General features: G+C 35.7%; 3 protein-coding genes across 4 annotated transcripts; 1 reads left to right on the top strand and 2 right to left on the bottom strand.

Annotated features, from left to right (window-relative positions):
* Positions 1-198: 198 nt before the first annotated feature.
* Positions 199-7,959, bottom strand: LOC105166164 (alpha-1,6-mannosyl-glycoprotein 2-beta-N-acetylglucosaminyltransferase). The gene is made up of 16 exons (XM_011085410.3): positions 7,668-7,959; positions 6,913-7,124; positions 6,306-6,442; positions 6,114-6,224; positions 5,934-6,035; positions 5,671-5,779; positions 5,354-5,554; positions 4,735-4,903; positions 4,298-4,379; positions 4,103-4,196; positions 3,463-3,559; positions 2,433-2,526; positions 2,046-2,118; positions 1,119-1,292; positions 898-1,020; positions 199-530 (listed from the first exon to the last, which is right to left on the bottom strand). Exons 1-16 carry the CDS (start codon positions 7,678-7,680, stop codon positions 357-359), a joined length of 1,965 nt encoding a protein of 654 aa, XP_011083712.1. The 5' UTR covers positions 7,681-7,959; the 3' UTR covers positions 199-356.
* Positions 7,960-11,274: 3,315 nt separating this feature from the next.
* Positions 11,275-13,568, top strand: SIC (hydroxyproline-rich glycoprotein family protein). Its single transcript, XM_011085408.3, has 3 exons — positions 11,275-11,447; positions 11,675-11,982; positions 12,339-13,568. Exons 2-3 carry the CDS (start codon positions 11,712-11,714, stop codon positions 13,079-13,081), a joined length of 1,014 nt encoding a protein of 337 aa, XP_011083710.1. The 5' UTR covers positions 11,275-11,447; positions 11,675-11,711; the 3' UTR covers positions 13,082-13,568.
* A 638-nt stretch (positions 13,569-14,206) lies between these two features.
* Positions 14,207-25,001, bottom strand: LOC105166162 (Protein kinase superfamily protein). 2 transcript variants are annotated; one of them, XM_011085406.3, is made up of 17 exons: positions 24,481-24,999; positions 23,053-23,144; positions 22,760-22,966; positions 21,307-22,524; positions 20,192-20,364; positions 19,864-20,107; positions 19,087-19,179; positions 18,711-18,851; positions 18,542-18,634; positions 17,973-18,162; positions 17,748-17,833; positions 17,031-17,119; positions 16,695-16,746; positions 16,546-16,602; positions 15,775-15,918; positions 14,980-15,057; positions 14,207-14,638 (listed from the first exon to the last, which is right to left on the bottom strand). In XM_011085406.3, exons 1-17 carry the CDS (start codon positions 24,710-24,712, stop codon positions 14,531-14,533), a joined length of 3,297 nt encoding a protein of 1,098 aa, XP_011083708.1. In that variant the 5' UTR covers positions 24,713-24,999; the 3' UTR covers positions 14,207-14,530. The 2 variants fall into 2 exon arrangements, with proteins under 2 accessions (XP_011083708.1, XP_020551049.1); XM_020695390.2 differs by lacking the exon at positions 16,546-16,602 and having other exon boundaries at positions 24,481-25,001.
* Positions 25,002-26,189: the final 1,188 nt, after the last annotated feature.

Genomic DNA, 26,189 nt, shown 5'->3' with positions numbered 1-26,189 from the left:
CCTGATTAGAAATAAAGACGCAACTTCAAGGGAGTTAAACGTCTAGAAACTGGTTTTTTAAGGAAAACTAGAAATGATAAGTAAATTTCAAACTGCAGGAACAGCTGTGAATGAGTCATATATTGCCTATCAGCCAGAGAACAAAATAAAACAAGAAGCAGCTACTTGCAAGTAAATTATAAGGTTTTGGAACTAAAGGGAGTGAAAACCGCTGGAATTATTAATTAACAATGCATATCCATATCCTCACTGACTAAAGTTATGTCCAAGATTTCAGGGTTTGTCAAAATAAACACATGCTGAATAGATATGGTTTAAAGACTGGATGATGCTACATAAAAACAGAAGCTATCAAATCAGAAGTTATTTTCAGCTCGGCATGTCCTGAAAACTTCACCACGCATGGCATCAATTGGCATGTGCTCATGAGTATATCTCTCCGGACCCAAATACATGCCTGTCTTTTCCAAAAGATGAAGCCCTTCTTCTCTACCAAATCTCGAAGAGTAGAGCTTGAGATACTCAATGTCCTGAAAATAAGTAAAAGAAGTAAATTATAGATCATATAACAAAATACCATAAGAACATTTAGAATATTTCACAAATGATACACGATGAAGAAATGAATTCAATATCCGATTTAAAACAATAAAAGTTATCAAATGCAGCAATTTAAATGGTTACAGAAATCCTCAACTGAAAACGTCAACAAATAAATGTGAAAATTCTGGTAAAAAGAAAGGTCTATATCAGATGATTCTCACTATAAATTTACATTTTAAAAGTTGTTAAGTCTAACTCACAAAGAGTTAAATACAACACAGAAACATATAAAATACTCATCCACTGGGGAAAATAACAGTGAAAATGGCCTCAAATAATCAAGCATTTAAGTACCTGTAGACCACTTAAGAGCCGCTCCAATCGCAAGGAAGCAACAGGTTCCTGCGAAGATGAGAATACTTGACCAGGGTAATACAAGACTCCATCACCTGGAGGGAGACCACGCCTGAACCTAATCTGGAGAAGAATACATCAGAATGTCAAAAATCCGAGAAATGATTGTAAAAGATATTGATATCACTATCAATTTGATGTCCTCTAGATGATCAAATAACCTCAGCACTGGGAACCGTCGCCTTCTCATAACAATTTGCACCCCAGTAGAGAAATCCTGTCCCACCCTCCTTCCATACGCGCCACATTACCGCACGGTGTTGTGTGCCTCGCATCCCCAAGTGCCAATTAGGATGAGGATCAGACGGTCCCATGCAAACATATGTCCACCACTCCTGTATTAAGATGTAATGTAAAACAGGCCATGTCAGCATCCAGATATAATATATGAAATTAATGATTAACCCAGCTTAAATAAGACTATTATAGGAGTCTGCTGTCTGCATTTGGTCTAGGAAAGGAGTTCCATGGGTTCTCATTCAGATACAAGATTGTTCACTCCTACTTTTTGCCCTAAATAAATGTTCTGAAACAGAGTCCATCATATCCAGATATCCGGATGTTAAAAGCACTTCGAAATATCTACTAGATTTCCATTTGTTGTCTTAGTTTGAGCATAATTTTTCATCTCACAGTTTTCCTGGGACGCGCTGTAGTGTGCAGCACACTAGTCCTGAACAATAAATTTAGGTCAATCTGCGCTGTGTTCAAGAATGGCCCTATCACTATTACTTATTTACTTGCAATGTTCCTATAATCCTTTCCTGTATAAGAGTAACCCAAATGCTTGCTCCAACTCTTCCCTTGCCCTTGAGCAAGGCAGGATAAGCATGTGGCATATGAAAACAAAACCCTGAGACTGACCTTGTGCACAATACTAGAACCCACTTGACTGACTGGAAAAGGCAGGGAAAAAATTTATTAGATAGCATATTCTCCTTTAGAGTGTCTTCAATTCTATAGGAGGTTGAGGATAAAGTCGGGACTCAAGTAGGACAACCATATCAAGAATTCATGGTTCTGAACAGCATCAAGAGTTCTTCCAGAAGAATGGGTTTTACAAATGGAAAAGGATTAAAACACATTACCTCACCATTTTCAGGTTGTATTTCTGCTATGATATCCTTTGCCAGATCTTCGCGGTTGCCAATCACCCATTCACTGCAAGGCAAATGAAAAGGTAATGATTATCTGGGTCTTTACTAGCAAAGTAAAGCTGTGAATATTATTAATTTTATGGTCCATATTATCCAGCAATGTAAATTCCATTCTAGTGTGAACATATCAATGACCTCTATTGTCTATCCCCAAAAGCAAATATGAAGAGCTTAATGCATGATTCTGGAACTGCAGGCTTGATACATATAATAAGTAGCAACTCCAGATGAATGAGATAGATTCAATAGTTGCCATGCACTTTCTTGGAGACTAAAACACTTAACATAAAACCTTGAAGAGAAAGTCATCATCAATACCTTGTGCAATAAATCTGCGTGTGAGGGCGAAGAAACTCTGGAACTTTAAGAAAAGCCTCAAAGTTGTTAGAGGCCAGGGGTGCATCACTTGGACCTGCATCACGTCAGAAGCCCATCTGAGTACATCATATGCATTATCGGAGCTAGTGTAAAAGAGTGTCTCTCAGATAGTAGAATAAGCCACAAAGAGAAGTTTAGACTAACCAGATATTAGAGCAACTACGCTATAAGTTGTCTAGCAAACTATACAACGGTCTGACGTCTCAACCCATCACCATTGAAATGCTTAACTGAGTAGCTAAATGGGTCTGAATGGCGATAATCGCAGTGAAAAACTTGGAGAGTAATTATCAAGTATGATGGATAAAGAGAAAGAAAACTTGAAATACTTTCCAGTGGGAATATCACGCTCAATTAGCACATATGGTATTATATTATGTTTGACTCACTAGAGAAGATAATAGTATTCAGTATGGCACCGAATAATACACAAGAGAAAGGATAGAAACATAGTATAAAACTACTTAACTGAAGAAGAAGTCTAATATGCCAGTGTAGCAGAACTTCTCAAACGAAAATTTCACATTCAAATATTATGTTACTAAAGCGAATAATTAAATAGACATGATCTAGCACTTATAACTTTCATATGAGCCCTTCTAAGGCATGATCCAGCTATGCATTCTTGAGCTCCAGTTAGAGCCTTTGTGATGCTCAAGTTAGAATGTCAGGAAATGCTAGTCAATATCTGATCTCTTCTGATTGGAACAAATTTAAGATTGAGACTCGTTTGTTACCTATTGCCTTGCCAAGAAATACTTGCAGGCCAGATATACGAAGTTGGGTATCAGCTTATTTTCTTCTTGAATTTGGTTATGGGGCACTATCAAACATGCTACAGTCATGATTATTAAGCATTATAGAAATAAGTTAATACTAGTTGCCCAAATTTTCAGGTAGAACATGAGCACCTAGTTCAGATAAAAGCACGTGCAAAGTGCATAAATCGTTAACAAGGATGAATACTCACCACAATAATAAGTTGTCATAATACGGGCATCGGGTGCGTAAGCATGAATCTCACTTGCCATGTTACGGATAGCTTCATAATGTTCAAGGTTCAGCGGCTGGACATAATATAATTACAGACCATGAAAGAAACACAAACAAGTAAAAGAAGAAGAAATGTACGTATATTTAAGAGTTAAAACTTTCATATGCAAGCATGTTATAGAATGTATAGACTGCAAAGCTTGAAAATTAATAGCAGAGAAGAAACATAGTTGGTGTTCAACATTTTATGATGAATATGCAATACAAATTGCATATGGGAAGAGTGTGAAGGAAATGCATCAAACTCAAAAGAGTTCTCTTATACATGTAAACTTTCTTGCATTCCTTGATGATGCTAAGGTTTATGTCCTGTAGACCTCCAACATAAAGTGATAATAAGAAAAATTTATCCACTATTCCTTCTTCTCGTTCTTTGATTTCATTTCCTTTCTTCTCAATATTGTTATCCAGACACATCATTCATGGAATCTCTACAGTAACACTTGTTATCAAGAAAAATGCATATACAGACCAATCAACCCCTAGACATCATGCCAAACAAGCCACTACAGAAGCTGAAAATTATAATTGAGCAGAGTTGTCTCTCCTGTTCTCACCTCATCCCACAAATAGAAGTATGCTTTTCTCCAATGATTCTTTGTTCGTAGTATCTCAACTTGTCTCTGCAGAAAGTCCTTTGGTGTATCACCACTAATGCACATTAAGAGGCAAATATAAGAAGACAAGCAACCTAAGTAACAGAAAAAAACAAGATAGAATTAGCTAGGATTAAGGGGCAAATGTGCACATACACGGAGACTACTGGTCTGTATGGTACTGCATATGCTGCAAGCCTGGGATCAGAAAAATACTCATCGGATTTGGGATGATCAGCTGCACCAACACCAGAAGGAACTTTAGAAAGCCAGCAACAAAGAAGTGTGGTAACAAGAGGCAATATTTAACTCGAACATAGCGTAATAAGTCTTAACTCTTAGAGAATAGAGTTACAGAATATTATAATTCATGTGCAGCATCCAATAACAAATATTTTAGATAATGAAAAGTGAACATGCTACAATCCAAACAAATCTTCACCTCTATAGATAACTTGTTTCTGTTACAATTGCATTATCTAGGTGAATGAATCATACAGAACTTCACTGGGATAGATAACTTTTCTCTTACGATTAAATTATCTAGTTCAATGAATCATACTAGCACCTTAGGATGCTGGATGCTATATTACCTGGCCATGGACAAGTGTAAGTCAGAACTCGCATACTTTCACCCCACCTGCAGAAATATGGACTGATTTTATATTGAAGCAGCCATTTAAAATGCTGATCCAGTGCCTCGTACCACTCGCTACTTCCATGTTCAACACCAAATCGGTCCTCGATCACAGTGTCAGATATCTATTTATATTAAGGAAGCTCATGTTGTGTGTCTTACTTTTTCTTTTGTAGCAAGGATAAATTGATTTGCCAATTTATGTAGGGAGAAATGGGGACAAAAAGAAAAAAAGCAGGCTGAGAACTGTCAAGTGGAATCAAATTAACTGCATCACATGTTCAACACCAATTCGGTTGTCAATCACAGTGTCCAGAAATGCCAAGTGGAACAAAATTAACTGCATCATTCTGCATGCCAATCTTAGCATTTTCTAGTGCAATTGACAAACACAGTCTGAAATATTAGATCTTACCTTGTAATTTTACAAGAGCTGCTCAATAGAATAAAGAAACAAAGGGCTAAAAGGATGAAAATTGGTAGACAGCTAAATAGAGAACCTCATAAGATTGGGAGCACAACAGCATACGTGAAACACAAGATTAACATTTGTGGGTAACATGATTGCAGGATACACCAATAACAGCTGGAACAGATGGTGTAGCTGGAAGAATGAAATCCCAGACTGTTAAACTTAGCTTCACGCGGACTGAAAGGTTTGAAATGGCATCCTCCTCCATTAGGTCGACCGATCCATTATCCAAATATAAATCAGAAAATAATGGGGACAGAAGCACTCTTCTCAGAGATATGGATGCAGATTTGACTCTCTCCACCTAAAAAGATAGGGCAAAGAAGATTGATTAGAAAGTCACAGAAGCATCTGGTACAAATTCAAATTCAGGATGGAAGCAAAAACTGGGGATGGTGTCAAATTGACTATAGAACCCACCACTTCGTCCAATGATTTTCCATCAATGGGCTCCACAACATCAAGACAACTCTTTAGTTCTTGGTATAGTTGGTTTCTCTCAGCTTTACCCAGACATTGTGCTGTAGTTCTGTAATAAGTCAGAATGAGAAGTGTTGCCATATAGTCCAATAACTTATGTACGCTACTCTTTCTAAACATAAAAAATTGATTAGGTGACATGATATTAAATTCCAATGCTATAGAACTAATATTTAACTGAAGTAAAGAGGATAGACAATCACTCTGCATCAGCTCTGGTGGCTGTAATTATGACTTCTCCTTCATATTGACCAGGGGGCAGTGTTGTTGGGACATCAATTGAAACCCAAATCACAGTTGTTTCTCTGCAAGAAAATAATAATCATGTTACAAATGATGTAGCTCAAATAGATCGAGAAGTTCAAGATAAAAGGCATCAGTACCCAGGATAAAGGGTAAGTTGAGACAGTGGCAATTCAAGAGGCGCAAGAGCATCTGGAACACCTAAAATAGGCACTACTCTCCTCATCTTCAATGATTCGCCAACTACCAATCTGCATACATCTAAATAGTCAGCACATCAATTTTTATCACACACCACAAGACAATCAAATTTGAATATTTAAGAGACAAACCTATCACCAGAAGTGGAGCACAGATCAGAACATTGCACTTGCACGCTTCCAGCAATACTAGACCCTGCCCAAGAAACTTTCGGACGTAGAGCTATTTGGACATTTTCCCTCTCATTCCTTGCTGCTAAAAGAGATATCTTCAGGGGTAACTATGTTAGACAGAAGGCAACATATATTATAGATAGATAAAATATGAGAAATCACAAATCTGTCCCAGGAATGATGGTGGCAAGTAGGAAGCAGTCTGTAAGTAAGGATAAGTAAAAGCAGTGCTGCTTCAAAACTACAACTTAATAAGGAACTAAATGCAAGAGAACAGCAGTAATATGAATAAATTTAGCCAGTACCAAATAAAATACAAACTCGTAAAAACATGCATATTTTCAACATCTGGCAAAAGAAGTTAAATGGTACAACTTGCAAAATCTCAAAATTTTGCTCCAAGATAGTAGGCGAAACACATTAGTACTTTCTGTGGATCCTCGTTCTAATGATTACACCATAATTAATACAACCCGAGGATATAACACCGAGAACTATAACTATAAGATAAAAGTAATATTAATTGGTATATCTTAGAACTGGAAACAAGGATGTCCAAACTTACGGGTTCCAATGGACGAGGCATGTCCTGCGGTCCAACATTTGCTGAGTTTGGCATGCACCACACATGCACTAATTCTGAAGAATGAATTTTCAGGGGATCAATTGAGCCCCTTAATAAGTTTGGATCTTGTATGCCACTTTCACTCCATCCATATGCCGTCCCACCTCCTGCAACACCCTCAACTGGTGGAACCATCACCTCCGGATGGCTTCCTGCGCAGACCACAAACAAGAATATCTGATGTTAAGTTCAGCCCATTGCCAGAAAACAAATCAATAGGTAATGACTCTGAGGAGTAAGAAGTAGCAGAACAGTCAGTTTATCAAGAAAACCACAATTCCAAGTAGTATATACCAAAAATAACTAGTCTACAATTATAAGTCAATCTCAATTAGCATCTCAGCGAATAGCGGAAAACAATCCTTTTTCCCAGAAGAGAAACTCCCCCCACCTAATCATCAACTTTCAACAAAATAACCAGCAGCACCTAATCTCAAAAGTAGGTCCAAACCCATCATGCAGAAAATTTAATCACTTGGCAACAACAATCCGTTCAATAAAAAGAACCAAAAACAATTATAAGCAAGATCAGCCGAAAAAACAGAATTCAACAATCCGCATGCACATAAATTAACGAAATAAAAAACACAACAACTGAATGAAACTAACAGGAATTCAATAAATCCTACAAACAAATTGAACCACATTACTGAAAAATAAAAAAGTCCGCGAAATTTACACAAAACAGCGCTCACCGGAGTTCTCCATTCGTACTGTTCCGACGGTAATAACCACAAACTCAAAAACACTTCTTCCTTGGGTAAATTGAGTTCAATTTTGAGTGAGACCGTTTTGATCAAATTCCAGAAATAGTCAGAAATTGATTGAACTTAGAAGGAAGAGAAACGAATGAGGAATAGTGCGTGGCGTGAACTGGATGAACATGAATTGGTTGATGCTCACACTCCAGAAATTACTACTTCCACTCCCACTCCCTCTGCTGCCTGTGCCTGTGCCCGGTATTGGAATCAGTGATGACCCCTACTAGCAATTTTAGAAATCGTCTCACTCTCTTAACAACATTTCACATTTTAATTTCATATTATGTTTTGGGCTATAAAATAACTATGCCTTGTTTGGTTGTATTTTTCATTTATAATATACATTTTTTATAAAGTTTTCTCGATATCTTTTTTATTATTATAAATATATTTTTGGTATTAATAATCATCTAACAAATATCTCCTCCTGACATTAATTTCATATGACTATTTGTAACTTTTTAAATAACGAAAAAGTATTCATAATTATGACAAACCTCAGGAAGCCTTTTATAATTTCTTTATTGAGTTGAATTTTTCAACGGTGATGAAAATAAAAATAAATTTATTTATATTTATTCTTATTGAAAATAATTTCTATCATTATTATCTCAATTATATTGTTTCATATATTTACATACATATATAATTTTTCCAAATTTATAAACCAGTGATGTACTTTTTTTTATACTATCTTGATATTACATTGTTAATAATTTTAAATCAATAAAAAATATAACTATTAATTTAATTTAAATTAACATATACTTGATTTCACACCACAACTAATAATATAAAAACACAAATTTACCAATAAACATTGAAAATGAAAATACATATGATCAAGCGGAGGTTATTGAGTCGATTGAGTCTGAAACTACGAATTTTTTCCCTCGTTAATTACCCCATAAGTCATAAATTAATTAGTAATATAATTTTATTCGATCACGTAATACAATTTTTTTTTCCATATTTAAATATAAATAAAAGATTGACCAGATATTTTTGAATAAATCATGTAGTAATATATATTAATATCTAATAATACTTAAAAAATTATTTTCTATTTCTATTCAGATCTAAATAAGTTTACAAATAATGATCTTTATTGAAATGATTCCCCTCAATTTTGTAGGTTAATTTAGTTAGAGGAACAATACAAATTTATTTTTATATTTAATATTTTTTTGTTTTTATACTTATTAATTACTTATTTTTATATTTCAAAATTTTAAATAAATTTATTTCTTTATTTTCTTATAAATACAATTCTTTCGTACCTTAACACGTGGTACTAACTACTAAAATTTAATAATAAGAAACTTTGATAATTAAGTATCCCTAATGACAAACATTAATTGTCATTATTAAAAAAAACTTGAATAGAATTTTATTTTTTTTTTAATCTATAATAGTGAAAGTTGGGGAATTTGAGTTTGAATTCAGTACCTCTCCTACAAATAAAAAGAAAATAAGGTCAATAATAGCGAAAAAAAAAAAATTTGTCCTATAACTCTGGTTTAAATTCATTTTGGTCCTTTATCTTTTGCAATATTAAATTTAGTCCTTTATCTATCAATTTTGCTCAAATTTGGTCATTTAGCCTAATTTACGACTCATCCTTTTGATGATAAAGACTAATAGTCAATCATAATGCTCTTAGTATAATATAAATAAATATTTTTTCAATAAATCTAAACGCTTATACCATTTTAGGCGAGCATTAGCTAAGAGATGCAAAATTAATGGATATGTATGAACTAAAATTGCTCTTGAAAAGCCGTGTAGGGGTAAAATTATTCTAAATTGGGTCAAAAGACTAAAATTAAGTAATTCTGAAAGTTATCAGACTAAAACTAAAACAGGTGAATTTAAATAACTAAAATTAATAGCAGACAAACTTAAAATACTAAATAAATAATTATTTCTATATAATAATGTCAATTTTTTACTTTTTCATTTATCTTTTTCTTGCTAAAATATATACCACTAACTACTTCTACTAATATTTTTTATTATTTTGATGTATTAATTGAATATTATTATATTGATTGAATTAATATATTATTTAATTCATTGTAATATTGATATAATTATATAATTACTGCTTCAGACCATAATATTGTTTTTTCCAAAAAAAATGTTATTAGCATAGGCTGTGGGGCAAGTTTGGTTGTCAATTATTGTTTTATTTGAAAGAATTTGGAAAATGATTGATGGATCTGGTCCGTGAAAACGGGCCAACCCGATTTCACGATGGCTACCGCTTTTGGACCTGCAATACAAACTTTTCCTTGGATCCGATTCCTTCTGTCGTTTGATCCATATACAACCCTACCCACTTAATACTATATTGAATTTCACATTTCTGTCTGTTTGTTTGGATAATTATATTTACACTTCTAAATAAAATTTATTTCATATCTTTTAAAAAATTGCACTATGCTCATAAAAAATATCAATATCATTTACACGACCACATCTACTTTTTTTGATAAATTACATACATATCCCTGAAAATGTTAATATTATAATCCAAACTATTCTCGTTTTAGGCTGTCAGGAGTGATTTCTATAATTATGCATAAAATATGAATGGTTTGTACAAATAAATTATAAATTAAAGGGTGTAAATATACTTTATTCATTTATGTTTTAAAGGAACAACAAGTGTCAATTCAAATTAAGACAAGAAGAATCTTTTTTCAATTTTGGAAGAAAAGGGAAGTCCTACTTAGCTATTTTAAGAAGGTTGGTTGTGTGGGAATATGATAAAAGAATTTATAATATAAGAATATGATGCTTTGGAATTTTAGGTTCAAAGAATTTTAGGTTGGTTTTAATAATATTATACTTAATATCTATATTTATATTTATACTAATATAAAAAAAAGACCCACCAGACTCATAAATAGTGGTTAATGACACCGCTGCACTAATTTATTCAAAGTAAAAAATGCCATAGGAAAACTAAGATTTTCAAATTTACATTAACTGATAAAGTAATTTTTTTTTCTTCCAGCCTTTCTAGTTTTTGTTTAATATAATGTATTAGTTTATATATTTTATTTTTTATTTATAATATATTTTAAAATATAAAAAATTATTTGTTATATGCATACAGTAACAACGTGCCACAACTGATATAACAAATATAATAAAATAAAGACAAAATACCTAAAAAGTTGGAAAGAGGGATAGGGGCTACAAAATACGAAGGGTTATTATACTTATACGTCATGATCTATAGTCTATTTATACGAATCATATTTATTTTTTTGCATAATTTCAAGAATCAACCTTGGCAGAAAAAATAAAAAAAGAAAAAACCCTGATAGTAAAAAAATAGAGATATTTGTACAATGATGTTGAGATTTTTAGGAAGTATATGTATAATTTTTTAAAATATAAAATAATTTATGTAAATAAACTATAAGTAAGGAGGTGTAAATATAATTATCTTAAGTATATAATATATAGAATTATATTTTTATCTACTATAATATATATATATATATTTATTATATTTTTATGTACTAAATCAATTTTCCCTTCCTAAACACAATTGTCTCTCTCCAAGCCCTACTCTTTCTCTCTCTCTCTCTCTCTCTCTCTCTCTCTCTCTCGTCCGCTTGCCGCTTGTGGCCTTAGTCTCTCTCTCTCTCTCTGTTGGTTATTGTCGCCACTTGCCGCCGCAGCCGCCGTAAACCAGAGGTATGTCGTTTCCGCCGCTGATTATATGAGCTGGTTCTTTGCTACTCAAATCTGCATTGAAACCCTAGACTTATAGAAAATAGGGGAATTCGGACTGAATGCTATAATTAGTCAGCATAATTAAATCAATCTTATCCTGTCTGCGTGAAGTCGTTTTTTTCTTTTTTCCCGTTAATTTTTGTAACTCAGATTACGGGGGTTTGGATTGAATTGTTTACGTGTTGCAGCAATTGGTTTTGAATTGCGATTAAGTGTTAAGTAATAATGGAGGAGTCTGAGAAAAGACGTGAAAGGCTGAAGGCAATGCGAATAGAAGCTGCTCGAGCAGGAGTTAATACTGACTCTGAGAGTTCAGGACTGCCATCTCGTGGCCTTTCCAACCCTTTGATTGAAAGCGAAACCACTTCTGCCTCTCCACTTCAATATACATCTCCAAGATTTGATTATTACACGGACCCTCTGGCAGCATTCTCTGGGAGTAGAAGGAATAACACTTCTCATCAGGTCTCCCAAGGACATTACAACACACCTTCGAGTAATTGACTTATGTTTCCTACTTTCCATTTTTCAAGTTTGATGGAACCAATCGATGTTTTCTTTGTCTTATTGGATCTTGTTTGCTTGTGTTTTTTAGTATTATTTGTTATCCTCCTCTGGCAGCAGTAGAGTGGAAAATTTGTTAACATCAAGGGCCCATAATTTGCTAGTTTTGTTTCCCTTTAAATCCTTCCCAAAAATATAGTATTAATTGTTTTATTGATTAAATCTTGATGTCTGAAAAGCTATTAAATTATTTATAGGAAAGATAATGTTTCAATTTAGCAATGCATGGCAGATTGCATGTGTGCCATAATGTTCTCAATTTATAAATGACTCAAATGGCTTTAACAGGACCTGTGTATCATGGTATGACTCCAACTCCAGTTTATCAAAATGCACCTCCCAACCCTCCAGGTCAGATAATGTTCCACCCTCCAGGAGCTCATCTCAGTCATGGTCCTTTTGGAAGTCCAATGGAAGCAAACAGCCCTTTGAGTAGACCCCATTTCACTCATGGTCCTCTTAGAAGTCAAATGGAAGCAAACAGCTCTTTGAGTAGACCCCAAGGAAATCCTCCAAGTGCTTGGGGTGGATCAGGAGCTGCCTTAAGTTATAGCAGTCCTCCCAATTTGTATAGAGGTGGTAATTTCACCAGACCAGACTTTGGAGGGGATTCTCCTTATGTTAAATATGGCCGAGGCAGAGGTCAGAGGTACAGCAGTAGTTCCCACTATGATTCGGGAAGGGGTAGAGGTCAGTCGACTGCTAATTGCATGAGTCCAGGTTCAGGACATAGTAGCAGCAGAGGAAGAGGTTCACGTGATTCTGTCTCTGCAGAGCTACGTCCAGATTTGTATTACAGTAAGGGTATGATGGAAGACCCGTGGAAAAACATGACTCCTGTTGTTTGGAAGGGTGTTCCTGCCTCAGATTCTGATAAATCCTGGCTTCCAAAATCTGTTCAGATGAAGAAAGCTAAAGTTTCTTCAGAAGCTTCGCAGCCGTCAATTTCTCAGCAAAGTCTTGCCGAGTACCTGGCTGCCTCATTCAATGACTCAAACGATGAGGCTGTTGATGAAGAGAGAGGCACATGAAGAATGTGATTCCTCTGCAACAAGGAACTATAAGGCATCAGCAGTGAAGGCCACCAAATGCAGCTAAATGTGCACACATCTGGAATGACAGTAAACTATGTGGCTCTTCTGCACATATTTTGCTTGCTTGTTGCCTCGTCCGTTTACTGGTGAGATTCAGTTTCAGATTCAAATTGCATTCATCCAGAGAAGTATCCAGGCAGCTGCTCAGCAGATGAATCCATGTGCTATGAACTCAATTGATTGGTTTCACTTATGTCATACTCTTTAGTTAAATTGTGATCATAGCTGGATTTTGTTCTGTTTCAGAATGTTTGATTAGGCCGGTTACTACCTGTGGAAGTTGAAACCACTTGGGCAACATTCAAAGTGGATAGTATGTAATAGTCTATTGTCTCGGTGGAACATGGAACTTCACATGCATTACATGTGAAGTTTTCAACAGACATCAAATGAAATAGAGAAGCTATTTAGAATTCAGGTTGCAGAGAGGAGCCAGAACAACAATGTCTTCTGAGTTCTAATTACCAACGTAGAGTTATGTAATTATTTATCTTGTATGAATGTCTTTTTACAAAGTTGTCTTACAAATAATTATTGTTTTAGTTAAAAGATGCTGTAGAATTTAAATTAGAAAAGCATGTCGTCAATGGCCGCACGTCGGGCTCTTTGGAAATACGCTCTATTCTTGCAACATATTCAGCTGTTTCAGCAATTATCTTTGATTTGGATTTTCTCATTATATCTCATATTAGGTTGTCTACACTGTTGCGTATGAAATATTTTTTTTAGACAAATAAGTAATGTGAATTTTGCACATATAATGTACGTATACGACTAATACCGAATACTGTGGCAATTTTAATTTGAAATTAAGACTTAAACTATGGTATTAATACCGAATTCTACAAGCTCTTTGGAAGTATAAACATTCATCAGTTCAATTCAATTTTAACTTTACTAGTAAGTCGTGAGTACTTTGCCATCTATTCCATTTTTCAAGTACGGAATTGAGAAGAAAGCGAAGGAATGTCATAATTGACCAAATTTATGAGTAGCTCTCTGCTATTCGGCCAACAACCTTCTCTTCTGGACTTAAACCCTAAAAACACAGAAATGATAAAATTGAGAAGAAAACGATGGATAGACTATCCATTCACAGGCGTGGCAACCCAAACGATTTGTCGACCAGAGCTACGAATTCCAGCAAAGGTGGGAGCATAAGGGCCAACAAGATTCAACACAACTTCTAAGGAGAAAGCATTTTTTGATAATATGGAACATAAAATTGTATTTTTCTTGAAGCATGCAACATAAAGCTCAGATGCTGTATGGGTATATACAGCTGAAATACTACGATGCGTCCCATCAGGCTGCTATTAAAGAAGATTTCCCCATCCCCCGCTATCCCATTCTGCTGTTCCTGAATGACACAATGGAGAAAGAGAATCAAGAGCCAGGGAGGTTGGAACCTTTGCATGGAGACGAGCACCTTGACGACTCCTTCCCACTCTGCAAGAGCACATCCTGATTAATGGATGCCAGCTGTGACAAATTCTGCAATCACCGATCTCGTGTCAGTTTGAAATGATTCAGTGAAAGAATACATGCAAAGTAAAGGAATGAGCTTGGAATGGAACTGTCTTGAGAGAGACAATTACGTTTATCCTTGAGGCATACTAGGTCGTGGATTTGAGACATTGTTTTGGACTTGTTTAAAGTGTTGTAGTGAAGTGACAGGAATGTTCATATTGGATAGATTATGCTAGTAATAGCAGGTCAAGGTAACAGCACAACTAGAAGAGCAGGACAAAAATGTACTTAAGAATTGAAATGTGATCCGAATAAAAACTAGATGAAAGAGGAAGCCTAACATGGAAAGGTAACAAGTGAGGTACCTTGAAAGAGAAATTCATCAGTGAAAGATCCAGGGGTGAAGAATCAAACTCAGCAAGATCCCCACATTCATCCATTTTCTGACACAAAAGAAATTAGAAATCCTTAAACACGGCAATAATGAACCGGAAAGTATATCCTTCCATGAAATGCACTCACCTAGCACAATCTTAAATATCCATTATTTTAAATCACCTCAATTTTTCATGAAGCAAGCAAGAAAGTAATGTTCATGTAACGGCTCTCTCAAATATTATGTTGTGCTTCCAGCGAGCATGATTTTTCATGATGTTATGCTATGGCAATGATATAGCAGATGTGAGATAAATTGTGTATCAAAAACATAAGGCACTGTATAAGAAGCCTCAGATCTGCAGCTGCACCTTTTTTATTAGAGTTAGAGTTAAGAGTCCATTGATCAATGATCCATCCAGCAGCACTAGAAAGACAAGTTAAGATTCACAATGCTAGAAGACCATGGCATTTCTCAAGTGTCCAAATGATAACTTTGGAAAATGTTTCCATGATAGCTTCTTTAGCTGACATCAAAGGTCCACCTGGAATCAAGTTCTTCCACAATACTATCCACTTTACATATATCAACCACCAGATAAGGGGAAGAGAATGTCATGAACACAAGATCAGATTCAGAAAACCAGCTGATAAACTACGTGGAAATCAAGTTGTATGGAATTGTCAATTTCACTCAAGCTTCAAAGCCAATACCAAGTAGAGATAATATTTCTTCTATGTAAATGTGCTGAAGGAAGAAGCAATCAATTAGCAAGAGAATTTACCTCTACCCCGGAATTCGTGTGCAATTCGGAACTATCAGAATCTGAATTCACCGAAATTTCATCAACTTCCATTCCAGTTGAGTTATATCGTGATACAAAGTAACTTGTATCATCCATACGCTCTGGTTGTGGTACAAACGCAGCCTACAGAAACATTCACCACCAAACTGACCCTTAGACAAATATTCATTCCACAAGTGATCAGCTCATTCATATTTGAGCACACAGTAGAACAATTGAAGAAATATTCTTAAGTTTCAACACAGTGGTTGCGACATTTTCTCAAGGGAGCTTAAACATTATGCAAGGAATCTGCAAACTAGTTATCCCACCATGTGCTGGAGACTTTTAATAGTCCTAACTAATCCTTTAGGCTTTTAGATGATATGGTATTAGATCTATACTAAATGGGAACTCTAAGTTTAAGTCTAAATGCACACCAAAAAGGAAAAGGATTCCACGTGCTTGGCCATAAAAAACATGACCTGCACTTGAAGGGCATGGTAGGGACATTTAACATCAATTGTCCCTCCTATCCAACATCCTATGTATCAGACTGTCATTTAAGATCAAGAAATTAGATATTTTACATCTGAAAACTGTTTCAAATGGTGGGAAGCACAACATAAGTCTTTTTACATTTAAATCATAATTGCCAAATGGAGCCAAATTACAATTAAGAAATTCTATGGAAGAATGAACCATGCAATGCACATGATGGCAATATGCAACAAAAAATTGCCAGTTGATCATAATGAATTGGATACCCGCCTTCTGAAAAGTAAGATTATCCCAGTCCACTCCTGAGAAGAAGGAATGTATTTTTACCTGAGTGCAAAGAAAACAAGTGAAAGAGACAGTTCGGAATGCATTAGTACATTTTCCAAATTATACAATGTAGGTAATTTAGAAATTGCGACCTCTGATGCTCCATTTGCTCCTAGGCGCTGATTTGGATCGTGAACAAGAAACCTGGCAAAATTGCAGTTATAAACAGTATCAACCACAGACCCTTTTTATGAGAGATCGACAACAATGGAACTCAAGTGGCTGTAAATACAATATTGGACCGTTTTAGTTTTTCTCCATTGTGCTACTGCTTGTTAACACAAGAGCTATAAAGCTTTGCAATGATAAAAATCCAGGTAAAGAGCTATTGGCATCAGTACAGTGCTATGTAGCTCTCAGTGTATACTAGATATTTAACATTCGTCGTCTCAGATTTTCTTGTTGACCATCTTCTAATATTAACCAACCTGTCAATCAGATCTTGTGCCTCATAAGACATCTCATTAGGAACCACTGGCCAGGGAATTTTTCTGTTAAGAATGTTGTCAAAAATATTCTGTCAAACCAAGAAAAAAGCAAAATGTTAGGGGAAACTTTTTTGATAAACAAACACAGCAATTTGGTAACTCATCATAAAACAAGATAAGCAGAACTCTTAGCAGCAGCATAAAAACAATTGCTTAAGATAAAAAGTTGGTAGCTAAAAACAACAAATAGAAATATCTGATCTGAAAGAACACTTTCTGCGATCAGAGCAAGTGACTTAACCAGTCAAAGAAGGTATAAAGCTGACCCCTAACCTAGTGGACACCTCTCAACCCCAATGGTTGAGGGCCCAACGTTTCATACTTGATGTGTTGGGTTCAAAACCTATTGGGAGCATCTGTGAGTGGATGTGGGTGCATGCATGGGATTAAAAAAGAAAGGCACAAAGCACTCGACCGACTTTTCTGAGAAGTTGATATCCCCAATTTGTTATAAATTCCCAACAAAGAGAAACTCAGGATGATTGCTTTTTCAGCTGTCTCATACTTTAATAATACGTTTAACAGAGATGCACAGAGATTCTAATATTTTCCCAGAATATTTGCACACATCCACTACTACATGAAATGGATAGTGTAAGAGTTCATGCAAGATTGTAGCTTATCAATTATCTTTAAGATCAGAATGTTAACAAATACCTCTGGATGATCCGCATTGAAAGGAGGGACTCCAGTTATAAATTCAAATAAGATAATTCCGACTGACCACCAATCTGCAGCATAACCTACAGGTCCATCCAGAAGGTACTGTAAGCACTCCATCAAATCTTGTCTTTCCAGCAATTTTTGGGTTTTGGAGATGGATAGAAGACAGAGAAAGAGCAGAACAACCATGCTTCAAAGAAAATGAGATAGCTGCCTCACCATGTTCTGTTCCAAGGAGGATTTCAGGTGCCAAGTAGTCCGGGGTGCCAACAGCTGACTGGTGACCATCAACTTTATCTGTATTCAGTTGACCATTTGCATCCAGAATACCATTTTTCGCCGTCTCTTGCGTGGATAGCTCAGTGGTGCAATTCATCAGGCCAATTTTTGACAATCCAAAGTCGGTAAGCTAATCAAATTGTGCAAGGTTTAGGCATTAAAGGATCATCATGAAACCTCTCCACAGGTAATGTCTTATGTGCCATGCCTAGGGCCTTGTATCTAATATTCTAATTAGTTTTCTTGTGTTCTAAATCAGTTACAATGCCATTAGACAAGGTCATGGTTTAAACTTTATTTCCTCATTTAACAGCCTTCACTTTGGAGGTCCTATATTTTCAAAGTAATTGGAGCAGAAGTATCACAGAAACCAAATAAATATGGCATGATGTTGGCAGTAGGAAGATTTTATCATCAGTTTATCCTTTCATTCCAAAGATAAGTTCGTATATGTACTACTGGCACACCATCTTAACCAGAAAATTATACACTTATCTTGTCGAAAATACCTTGATATGCCCATCATGGCCAATCAATATGTTGTCTGGTTTCAGATCACGATGCACTATTCCCAGCGAATGAAGGTATTCCAGTGCAAGTACCTGAAATGCCAGAGTATACTTAATAACTGTTCCAGAAAAATAAGAGTTTATATATGGAAATAGGCTCAGATATTACCAACTCTGCAATATAAGTACGAGCAACAGCTTCTTCTAGGCAACCAATTTTTTTGAGCAGAGAGAATAAATCTCCACCATTGAGATATTCCATGACCAAATAGAGGTTGTCTGTACTGGTAAATGAGTAAAAAAATCGAACCTGTGCAAGAGAGACCACATTTCTGCTACGTTACCCAGCATCTGGCATTATAAACCTCATTTTAAACAAGTTTTTGCAAATTTATTCATACGATTATTGTTCTGCTGTTATATTGCCTCAATAACAAACTATTACAGAATGAAATAATATGTTCTCATGTTGCAGATCAATATGCCCAACTTTTGCAACTTTTCAAAAAGATGCGCCTGAGAATTAAATGAATAACAGAAATTACCACAAAAGGGTTCCGCACTGTGATTAATATGTTACGCTCGGACAATATGCGGTCAATATCATTCTTCCGTAACATATCCAATTTCTTGAGCACCTGCAGTAGCAACAGATTACATTTTCTCTGAGACTCATATAGATGCAAAAATGAGATATCCTAAGGGAATGGTTGACGAGATCAATACCGGACATATAAACATGATCACAAAAATGTTTCTAAAAGTACTGCTTCAGTCATAATTGCATTGCCAGGTAAATAAAATATCAAAAATCTGTCGTCAATTGTATGGTAAGTTTTTTAACTATTCCACCTCTCTTCCAGAAAGAAGAAATTGGAGCAGGTGAACAGCTGCATGCTATTTTTATAGAAAGATAAGAGAAAGTGATCACTGACTTGTAAATGAGAATTTAAAGAGATAGCATGCATTTTCTATTAAACACGCATGGAATAGATAAGCTCCTCTAGTTTCGGACAGGTTCACCTATTTCATACTATTTTTGAGATGTATGGCACAATGAATATGAATCAGCCGTCAACTTATAATGACAAGTACAGCTGAAAACTGTACATCCAACAGTTTTCAGGTCATTTCACCAACAGAAATCTGATTAACTCCCTACAGAATCCATATTTCAGCCACGAATCATGGTCATAGACATATCAAATGGTAACTGTAAAAGACCCTCTCTTCCTTTTTGCATTCTTGATGTTTAGAGATTATTATTTTTTTTATCAAGTCCTCGAGTACTGCATAGGAGCTTAATCAATGGAAACACATACCTTAATTGCAAATAAGTCCCCTGTAGTTCGCTTTCTAGCCAGAAAGACTTTGCCGTAGGCTCCTCTGCTGATTGGCTTGATAATATCAAAGTCATCAATGCTTGTACGATCTTTATTTGCAGGATGTGAAGGAGTTGATGTCGTACTACTCTGAGATGCACTATCCAGCAAAGATCTGGCGCTTTCTGGATGTCCAAGATCATCAGTTGTATCCACTTGATTGCAAGCAAGTATATATTTTTCTCTGCATATCAATGTGAAAACGTTGTTGCTTTACTAAAGCACCATATACACAATCTCACCCTTTCTTGTCCTTTTAAACTATTACCTCAGAAGGCTTTCTATTCGACCACCAAAGGTATCAACTAGAAGAGCTTTGTACTTGGTGTGTTGCAAAATCTCTTGCAGGTCATGCATACAAGCAAGTAGAAACTCATGGCATCCTTCTTCTAAAATATCTGTCCCCGCAACACACCGTGCAATATCGGCCAGGTCATTTATCTGCAAATGAAATTAAAAGTATAAGCATTGCAAATGAAGTTGTTAAACAAGATAAGTGGAAGCAAAACAAATTGGTTGTTTCCTGCATATAACACATAAAGGGAGGGAATGATCATCATATGGTAATTGTTATTAAGGTAGCATGAAAGCAAAGGCATATATTCCTAGAAAAGAGTTAGAAAATTAGGTGATGCGCTGTGGAATCAAATACCCTGAAAACAAGAACCAAAAAGGAAAACAAACTAGGCTATACATCAGAGAAGACTGATCGAACACAACTTTCTCATACGATCATAGCAGCACTCTTGTTGTGGGAAAATCCGGCTTAAGTCAGCTTTGAGATGTGGGCCCCAAGCCTCACCCCCTTATTTGGAAATTAACATTTTAAAGGTAGACGTATAAAAGTGATTGCGGGATGAGGGTGCCTACAACATCAGAAATTGTCTTCCTGTTTCCTTACTTTCCAAAAAGTATGCATCAGAGATTATGCAGCCATCAAGAGGGAGAATGAATCTCACACTTTGGCCCCATGGTTAACCCAAGTCACTAGGCTCACTTTACCACTTATAAACAAGTTGAATTTTCTCCTAGATTTCATACGCTAACATTACATGAATTCTTTTCCAGTGCATGCTGATGTATATGACACTAATCATGGTTTCTCTTAAGCAGTCATGAAGATAGTGTTAGAACTGATGAAGTAGGTGTTCAAATAGCTAGATCTTTAATGTCTATCTTTTAACCTTCGATATCTATTAATGTTCTATGAAATGATATATCTAAATATCATGGTCTTCTGAGGTAAGCTACACTTATGTAATCGAAAATGCAGCATTTCATCATATTTTGATGCAAAATATATCACGAAATAGCCAGGTAGTTCAACCATAAACATTTATTCTGTAAGCCTTTAACTGTTTCAAAAGGTCAAGGAAGACAAACCTGCTGCAAGTCCTCTTGCTCCGACAAATTACTTTGATCTAACCAAAAGGTATCACCTGCCCGAGGACTATTTGTGGATGACGTCGATGCCATGCTTCCATTAGAGGATGGTGAGCCGTATTGGTTTACCTTAGTTAGCAAGTGGCTTTTCAAGTTCACCAAGTTTGCAAGATGAGAATCTTCAATGCAGGCAGTATCCATCTCATGGAGATCCTCCAACATTTCATCCATCCCCTTACGCCACTCACTGCACTTTGGTGAATAACTTTCTGTAGTAAGTGTAGAATTAGTTCGTGTCCTCAAAATTTCAGGATTTACATAAGGTTCATGACTGCTTGAATTGCGCAACTCTAACAGGTATTCCAGTAGCTCAGCCAGTTTCAGGAGACGTTCATTCACATCTAAATGTTTTGAAATGCATTTATCTGCAAAAGCACATATATAGGAATGTGGCTCCAAATGTATAGCAGGAACAAGTTCTTCACATATCCGGCAAATTACTAAATTAGAGTCATCCAAATATTTCTCTTTCTCCCTATTCATAGATTCCATCTGAAACATGTTATGGATTTTATGAAATTGCTCACCATCCAAAAGTTCAGTTAATGCACTTTGAGATCTTTTGTGCTCAATAGACATGTGATTAATTCCAAGTTCTGTTTCCTGCTCATGAGCTGGCTCATTAGACCTGCTCTCAGTTGCCCAAGAAGGACTACCTGTATGATCATTTCCCTGCAACTTTTTCTTGGCAGTATCTTTTTCTTTCAGAAGATCACCTCTATCAGAATCTGCAAATCCTTTATTTACAACCCAATTCATATCAACTGAAGGGATCCTTTCTAGACATTCTCTGAATTTATCAAGTGATTGCTCATTCACATGCCCACTATCCTTCTCAAAATGCAGCAATCTTGTGCACCGAGTCAATATGAAAAGGATGCGTGTGAATAACAATTTCAGCAATCCAGCTTGACATGTCTGTCTCCTCACAGTCAAATCTTGGACAATTGTTTCGCATTTTGTGCGAAACTCTGAAGAAGTCATGTTAATGCATTGTTGAGCAAGAACCATGAGTTCCTCTGCCATCTTATATTCATCTGGGGTTAAAGAATCTGCCTTCTGCAAAATTTCCAGCATCTCTTGAGAAAAAGAACCAAGCTCTATGTTCACAACTTCTTTTGCAGAATCAAATCTTGAACGAAGTGATCCCAACAGCTCCTAGATGTCATGCCATGAGGAAGTTAATAAACTGATCATCCAAATAAATAAGAAAAAGAAATTCACACTGGCTCTGACAGAAGATCAGTTTTGAGAAGTTGATGTAGCTTCGATCTTATATACCTCATACTTGAAACACCAACCAGCAAGAAATAATTCGACAAGATGAGGACAACTTAAATTATCTTTATAATATCATAAAGAACCAAAAACATGTGATAAGTATCAGTTATACCTTCAAATCATTAAAGCTGTGAGCCCTAGGATGAGCAGATTGAATGCCACCTTTTGGACCCAATTCATGTGAAAAACTTTTCACACATTTCGGTGTCTTATATGTATGTCTGGTTTTTGGTGAATGTCCAGATAAATTCTTCCGCATCTTGCGAAATTTTCTTCTAGGATCCTCCTTGTCAGTCCTGTCGAACTCCAAGGCACTAGACTGTCAAATTAGTTGCATAAGTTTAATGTCAGCTAGAAAGGTTAAAACAAGAACATCTGAGCACTGGAAACTGAGAAAAGTCTCACCTCGGTGCTTGGCAAATCACCTAAAGCTTGGTGAGAATCCTTAAAAAAGGATGATGCAAACCACCGAGCAATCTTCCTCCCTTTGCGGAATCCTGCCTCAATAAGCAATATCAGTAAACTGGACAGTATATTCCTTGTAATAAATGAAGAATCCAGTATGAGGATAACCTAACATAATTTTACCAAATTGGCAGGTGAAAAGAAAACAGCACATATTTACATGTGTGTTAGTGTGCGTCTGGGGACAGAGAAGAGAACATACAGTGAGTTCGTACTGATTGATCCTCTATTATCTACTTATTTAACGTTCCTTCAGTTCTCATCAATTTCAGAAGCTTAATGATCTTGAATGGGATTCTAAAACTTCATTGCATTCAAATTAGATATCCCATGAGGTGAAGTCTCTTTAAACGTGAATCCAAAAAAGAAGACAGTTGTTTATACAACATGGATTTTGCTAGCGCGGTTCAAAAAGGTTGAATCGGTGAAGAGGTTCAGTGCGAGAGAAACGTTCTAATCTACTTTTCTATTCGTTCTTTGTTTTGTTTTATTGTGGAAGAGGTGTTGAGAAAGTGCGAGAGTCCTGAGAGGTTAGAGAAGTGAATAGTAAAGTACATCAGTGCCAAAATAGATTCATAGACTACGCTCACTTCAAATACGCCTTCCATCAATGATCAGTAGAATTACTCTAGCTATCTATGTCACGCATTTGCACAGTCTTGCCACGTATATGATCCAGTCCAATACAAGCAAAGTTTGCATTAACTGAATCAGTATTGAGATTTCTATAATCCACAAAGAAGATTAGAAGATTACAAACAGTTTACTATGAATATTGCAGAATCAACAACTATATTTTTCCACCATTGCCGAGTTCAAATGCTAATCATATTAAACCCCTACTCAAACACAGGCCATATTTTGCCAAGTGCTTAAAGCTCAATAGCGACAAAATTTACCGTTAAAACTCAATTAACGGAGAATAGTTACAGTCATGAACGCGAGAGAAACACCCAGTCATAACATGCAACTTTTTCCCCTATATTTGCATAAAATAACTCAAGCACCAAATTCTTCACCCTGTATTTTCTAGTTCGCTAACATCACAAGTCCTCACACTACACAGACCACTTGCCAAACAGGGAAAACTAGATGGGATTACTGGCTTTTTGTTCATGAATTTTAAATTCCTCAGCAACCACTCGAGCTACAAACCAATTGAGTAACTAGTTCCTTTGCTCCTAATACTTGAGATTGCAAAAACAGCCGGATATTTCCATCCCAAACTCAAGCTTACAAATCAAATTCCAATAAAACGTGGTGAAATATAGTTTAAGAAAAACCAAACAAATAAACAGGTAACAAAACCTATATATGGAATTAAAATAAGTAGGATTCTCGATATACGTAAACAACATCCAAAAGAACCTTCTCTAGTACGGCCGAATCTCGGATGTCCTTTATTTAGCGCCTTCAGTTTCTGCTTCATAGGAGCTGCTGAAATTGAAAATCCAGTAGACGGCGACTCGTTAAAGCGATCAGAATCCTCAGCTCCAGGATTCACGTTAACTCGTCGAGTCTTTATCCTGTTCAACCCGCTGGGAATCCCGATTTCCGATAAGAATCCGGAAGCGGCACCGTTTTGGCTCTGTTCCGCCATCTCCTGAGTGAGGCAAAACTAGGCAGTGTAAGCCTCTCTTTCAATCACCTTTCCGCCGCGTAACGAGTGAATGAAACACATCAAAGGCGCAACGATTCAGATACGAAAACGAAGAAGAAGAAGAAGAAGAAGAATGAGCGGAAAGGTGTTTGAAATAATTAATATACAGAGAGTGCGGTAAAAGTGGTATTGAGAAGAGAAGGCAGGTGACAAACAATGTGGTGATGTTTGGTTTGAAGTTCAAACTTTCAAACAGTCCATTGGAAATGAAAACTCATGCCTAAATAAAACTAACCCAATCCCAATCCCAATCCAATTGTTGATAATAATAATAACTCAAACAAGGAAACATTAGCCCATTACTATAACTTGCAATTTCTGTCTTTTTTTGGGAAAGAATATCTATTTTACTCTAACTTTCATATACATAAGACACATTAACCATACCTTTCAATACGTAAAAATCAGCTGCTCCACTAATTAATGCATAGCATTGGCAATTTGGGCACCCAATTAAACCACTACTCATAGATACTAACGGAGGAATTCTCACTACTCGGCCAGACTTCTTTTAGTGCTATTTTTGGTTACATAAATATTTACACGTTTGGTACAACTCCAGCTGACTATATTACGGGTGGACTTTTAATTTTCCAAGGCGGCATGGAATGCAAGATGATGATGACCTGCCGATTGCGGGGGTAAAGAATGGAAGGATGAGTGGGAATATAACCAAAATTTAACTTGTTAAGCACCCCACACCAATCTATATATGCTCAATTTCTGGTTAACTTCACCTCAGCCTTAATTACATTTAAATTTCCTTTAAAAATATAAAATTATATTATTTTTCAAAAAAATCCTTACATTTCTTTTAAAAATTCTCCTTTTATACCTAACCATTCTCTATTAAAGTTTGGACTTTAGATGAAAAATGTTGAGAGTATACTTATAAACATAAAATAATATGAGAATGTTAAATAAAAGACTAAATTAAACAATTGTATAGTTCTTTTCCTAATATCAATATTTTTCATATAAACCCTAAGGAAAATGGATCAATATAAGCAGTAAATTTTCAAAATGAATGTAAGTATAATTTTAATTTTTTTTAAGAAAAATGTATAATTTTTAGTTTTAGAAGGGAGTATGAGTATAATTAATCATATATATATATATATATATATATTAGATGGTGGGATGTATGCAGCAGAAGTATTTTCAAATTTGGGTAGAAATAAAGTGGAGAAGCGGCGGTTGTCTGTGCGGATGCTACGTGACCTAAGATTTCATACCAGGTCTCGCGTTAGCGCATTCACCTCCAACAAATTTTGTTTGCCTCTTAACCTTTCACACTAATTATTATTATCAAGAAAATTGGATCCAAGTTTAATAAATTATTGAACAGAATGTACTAAAAACTCAAAATAAACTTGATCGTATCAATGAGTATGACCGTTTATCATTTTTTTGGCTA

Source organism: Sesamum indicum, linkage group LG7 (genome assembly GCF_026168435.1).
Source record: "Sesamum indicum cultivar Baizhima isolate 11 linkage group LG7, ASM2616843v1, whole genome shotgun sequence".
Classification (NCBI taxonomy): Eukaryota; Viridiplantae; Streptophyta; class Magnoliopsida; order Lamiales; family Pedaliaceae; genus Sesamum; species Sesamum indicum.
The sequence above is the reverse complement of the archived record's forward strand: the minus strand, read 5'-3'. Positions and strand labels throughout refer to the sequence as shown.

Coding starts and splice junctions, on each gene's coding strand:
- LOC105166162 (XM_011085406.3), bottom strand. CDS start 24,712: ATGGCGGAACAGAGCCAAAACGGTGCCGCTTCCGGATTCTTATCGGAA. Junction 20,365..21,306: donor AGCAAGAGGACTTGCAGCAG/GTTTGTCTTCCT, acceptor TTTCATTTGCAG/ATAAATGACCTGGCCGATAT. Junction 16,603..16,694: donor GAGCAAATGGAGCATCAGAG/GTCGCAATTTCT, acceptor CTTTGCACTCAG/GTAAAAATACATTCCTTCTT.
- LOC105166164 (XM_011085410.3), bottom strand. Junction 6,443..6,912: donor TGCCTCGTCCATTGGAACCC/GTAAGTTTGGAC, acceptor TTACCCCTGAAG/ATATCTCTTTTAGCAGCAAG. Junction 4,197..4,297: donor TACAGACCAGTAGTCTCCGT/GTATGTGCACAT, acceptor AATGTGCATTAG/TGGTGATACACCAAAGGACT.
- SIC (XM_011085408.3), top strand. CDS start 11,712: ATGGAGGAGTCTGAGAAAAGACGTGAAAGGCTGAAGGCAATGCGAATA. Junction 11,983..12,338: donor ACATTACAACACACCTTCGA/GTAATTGACTTA, acceptor TGGCTTTAACAG/GACCTGTGTATCATGGTATG.